The sequence below is a fragment of the Adiantum capillus-veneris genome, chromosome 4 (assembly GCF_014529385.1).
Source record: "Adiantum capillus-veneris isolate H3 chromosome 4, ASM1452938v2, whole genome shotgun sequence".
Classification (NCBI taxonomy): Eukaryota; Viridiplantae; Streptophyta; class Polypodiopsida; order Polypodiales; family Pteridaceae; genus Adiantum; species Adiantum capillus-veneris.
Genome location: NC_140934.1, coordinates 169,574,581 through 169,578,895, shown reverse-complemented (window position 1 = coordinate 169,578,895; position 4,315 = coordinate 169,574,581). Strand labels below are relative to the sequence as shown.

Genomic DNA, 4,315 nt, shown 5'->3' with positions numbered 1-4,315 from the left:
CTTTGGACAGTCACGTGACATGTGACCTCTTTCACCACAAGTCCAACATTCTCTACTATCTGGAGCATGTTGCTGCCTGCTTGATCCTGCACCACGACCTCTTTGACCCCCCCTGCCTTGAGACTGGTTTCCCCTGCCACCTGTATTGTTTTGATTTGATTGACCTTCCAGAAATTGGCCCCTGCAACACCTTGGGCCTCGACCACGACCTCTACCTCTACCTCTGCTGGAGTTAGAATAGAAGGCCTGTTCAGAATTATTTCTGCCATGAGAAGAAGATGTGTCAAGGTTCTTCTCCTCAAGAATAAGCATAGAAATCAAATCTTGGAACACGGGGATGTCGTCTCTTGTATTCATGGAAGACCTAAAATGTACATACTCATCTCCTAGACCATCCAAGCATGCACGGACAATGTCATCGTTTTCCACTGAGACTTTAATAGATCCAAGAGCCTCAATGATACTCTTGATCTTCAAGGCATAATCATTGATTGAGAGGTTGTTCCTCTTAACCTGATTTAGCTCCGACTTTAGTTGAAGCTTCCTGGCCTTGGTGTTCACCTCGAACACTCTGCTTAAGTTTCTCCATGCAATGGAGGGATTTTCAGCATCCTGTAGATAGCCCATCATGCCATCTGTGATGCTCATAGACAGCCAATACATCACTTTGCTCTGGCTTTGTTGCCAGTCCCTCAAAGCTTTCCTTTGTTCTGCTGTAGCATTTGCCTCGGGAATCTCTGGTTCCTTTTCATTGTTTCCTTCTACATAGTCCCAATAACCTTTTCCTTTTAGGAAATTTGTTATTCTGAACTTCCATGCAGGGTAGTTATTTTTCTCAAGCTTCTCAGTAACAATCTGACTGAAACCGTCAGACATCTTGAAGTACTAAGACAAAATAGCTGCAATCTGCAAAAACTTGCAAATCTGCTGAACCTGCTATCGTGGTTCCTGTAACGCTTTCTACACTCAACGAGTGTCCACAATCAAGCGTTTCACAACCACTGTACTTGTACAGTAAATCTCTGTATACTGCACTTTGGAGACCTGTTCAGAAACTTGTGCGAAAAATCCCTAAAATTTTTTTCGCTGCGCGAGGCGCCTTCGGCATCTGGTCGTGGATTGCGAACGAAGAGATTGTGATGCTCTTGCTCTCTTAGCCTCTCTTGCCTGCACCAGGCTCTGATACCATGTAAAGAATGAGGATGCAAGAGAGCTACACAAGACAAGCACAAAGCACACAGAGATGGAAAGCTTCTTCTTCTTCTTCACAGAAAAGAGAGTACAAAATGACTAAGTGCTAAAGCTGAAAAGTAGCACATATGTACATGCGGTCACTAAGTGTGAACTCGCTAGAAGCGTACTAGGCTGGCACTATAAGTGTAGTCCAGCTGTAGAATCACTGACAGAGATCCTCCGTGTCGGTCACCTAACGCGCCAGTGAGTAAATGCCGTAAGCGGCCAAGACCCGTAGTGGATGCCAGCTCAAGGTGTAGAGCTCGACATCTCAACAAAGACAACCCTCCTTAAAAGGGTAGTAGCTTGTAAAGTTTATCTCAATGCTTTGATAGCTACTCCTACTTTTTGTTTCGCCCCCATCACTCATCTTTACTCACACAACTTCTATGTATGCATACAAATGTCCAACCATTGGACATATCATTAGACATACTTTTGTATTTACACAGATGCACTCACGTACCACTAGTGACAGCAACAATTAGCTACCCACCAACCATCTTCCAATTTGATATCCAAGTGACTCTTATAGCTTTCATTTCCTATTCGATAGCAACTCAGCTGTATGTACTCTACTACCATTTTCATATCATGTTTAGAAGCAAATACATCATGCACTTACACCAAAGGCAATTTTTTTACATTGGGTATTTTTCCTTCAATATGGTCCGTGAGCATTGTACATTTCCTTGTAATAGCATAGAGATGCGACATCAAACTTAGTAGCATTGAGTGTTCCAATTCTCATAAGTCTCTAGATAGAAGCAAATGATTGTTAGAACGTCTCTACTAACTTTTTAAGAACAATCTTAACAAGGAAATGTCATGAAGGACCTCATAACCAAAAATCCAATTTAACCACTTTGGATCAAACAATGGAATTTTTTACCAGATTGTGATTGTTCCCACATTGTGCGTGAGCCTGTCACTTAAAGAGTAAAGGGCCCACTTATCTTAGAAGTCTCTTTTTATGACAAGCGTGGTGTCATAGCCTATGAGAAAACCTCCTAATGTGGTTAGGAGAGGAGCAAAAGAGACCAACACCCACTCCTAAACCTTGGTTTGCTCCTCTCTATCTATGATGTCTCTTGGGATTGTGCCTAAGAAGTTAAAAGTCTCCTTGTTGTTGTGTTCTTTTCTCTTTTTCTGTCTGTCTGTCTCTCTCTCTCTCTCTCTCTCTCTCTCTCTCTCTCTCTCTCTCTCTCAAGCGATTGCTATTGTTGAGATGGGGTCACCACCCGTCAATTGTATTTCAAAGAGGACCGATTGTTCTTCTTAAACCCAAAAACCAAAAGGACTAAAAGAAAAATTAAAAGAGAGATTGGACTACACAATTGGTACTAGTAAATACTATTTGTCGATATGGCAAAAGCGTGATACAGTGGTTCCAAAAAGCTTGGTCCGGACATAGCTAGCATAGCTTCTTACTAACTTCTGTTGTAGAGTTTATCAAGTGGCATATCCTATGATGTTGAGAGAGAGAGAGAGAGAGAGGTTCCTTCTAACTAAAGCAAGCATGTAAAATTCAATCAAGAATGTTGTTGAGCAAAGCAGAAGTAAACAAGTGGGGCGCAGAGAGGTGTGGCACATGCCCCTCCACTTGCAAGACCTCCACTCTAGCTTTGCTCCCCAAGTGGAGCTTGAGATAGTCGGAAACTGCAGGCGGTACAGCGCCATCTTTCCGCGTTTGCAACACAACCACTTTCATGCCATCAATATTCTCATTGTGAAGCTTATCAGCCAGATCTTCTAGCACTCCTCTGTGATCACTCTGGAAAATTGACTTGGCCATTCCAAGGGCCACCTCTGGTTGCATGCCAGACAACATAGCCTCGAATTTCGCGACAGCTTCCTTGTCGGCATCCGCACCCACAACTGCACGCGCAAATCCTGCCGCCCATCCGTGAAAGTCGTTGGCCATTGCACCATACAGCTGATCCAACTCCTCCTGTTCAAATCCTCCATAGTAAGCTTCAGTATTCAAATACCTGCATCAGGTAAAGGAGAAAATTTGTCAGAATTTTCGGCTGGTAGAGAGTTTCGAATTATGGATTATCCTAAGTGAGGGATAATACAAGCACGAGCTTGCGATTCAATACCAATATATGCAGAGCTTTGCATATGGCGGCCCTACCTAGGAGATGCGCCCACAAGGATGAGCTTATCGAAGAGATCAGGCTGCCGAAGGGCTGCAATACAGCCAATCATGGCTGCCATGGAATGCCCCACATAGATGCAGGAGCTGACATGGAGATGCTGCAAGATGGACAAGAGAATGTGAGAGAAGGCAGGGTAGAAAGCAGGTTGTGGTGTCAGCTCGGTGGATGCCGCGCCAGGCCAGTCGAAGATTATGGTGCGGATGCCGCCTTGTATTGGGTGATTGAGCAGAGTAGGGAGCACATCCTCCCACACTGTCTGTGTGCAGCCAAAGCCATGAGCCAGCACTAGAGTCAATTGTGCTTCCTCATCCCCCATCACTCTCACATTGAGAGCTTCTAGCAGCTCGTCTCCTGCAACAGGCAGCATATTGCTTGCTGGGGTGAGTGGCTTTGTGTGTGTGTGAGTGCGCGCGCGCGAGAGAGAGCGAGAGAGAGATCTCCTCCTCTCAGTCCAGGCCTTGAGGCTTGATTATATAGTTCTAATTGTGTGCGCGCCTGAGGGTGCTATGAGTGTGTGTGTGTGCGCGCGCGAGAGAGAGAGAGAGAGAGAGAGAGAGAGAGAGAGAGAGTTTGCAGCGGGTGAGGACTCGACAGGCGTTGTCACATATAACATGGATGCCAAGTATGTAGACGGGAATCAGGGAAAGGGAGTAGAGAAAGGCGATGTTTGTTGGCATACGCAGGCAGTCGCCCAAAAAGTCGGAAAAGTTGAAAGCTAGCTTTTGTCGTGCATTACCTACTACTCTTTGCACTACCCGAAAAGCCAGGACTGAAAGCTCCCCAAAAGGCTTCATCTGGCGTGGAGTGCACCAGGCCCCCTCAGCACTAAAGGGCACGGGCATTAAATGAAGCTCAAGAGGTGGGATCTACGGCTGAGAAGCCCGGGCACGAATCTCAAGGAGATTTGAGGGCTCAAAAAA

The 4,315-nt window shown here is 45.4% G+C and overlaps 1 protein-coding gene across 1 annotated transcript; it reads right to left on the bottom strand.

Annotated features, from left to right (window-relative positions):
* Positions 1-2,574: 2,574 nt before the first annotated feature.
* LOC147460344 (putative esterase D14L) lies at positions 2,575-3,934 on the bottom strand. The gene is made up of 2 exons (XM_086511418.1): positions 3,371-3,934; positions 2,575-3,224 (listed from the first exon to the last, which is right to left on the bottom strand). Exons 1-2 carry the CDS (start codon positions 3,760-3,762, stop codon positions 2,762-2,764), a joined length of 855 nt encoding a protein of 284 aa, XP_086367544.1. The 5' UTR covers positions 3,763-3,934; the 3' UTR covers positions 2,575-2,761.
* Positions 3,935-4,315: the final 381 nt, after the last annotated feature.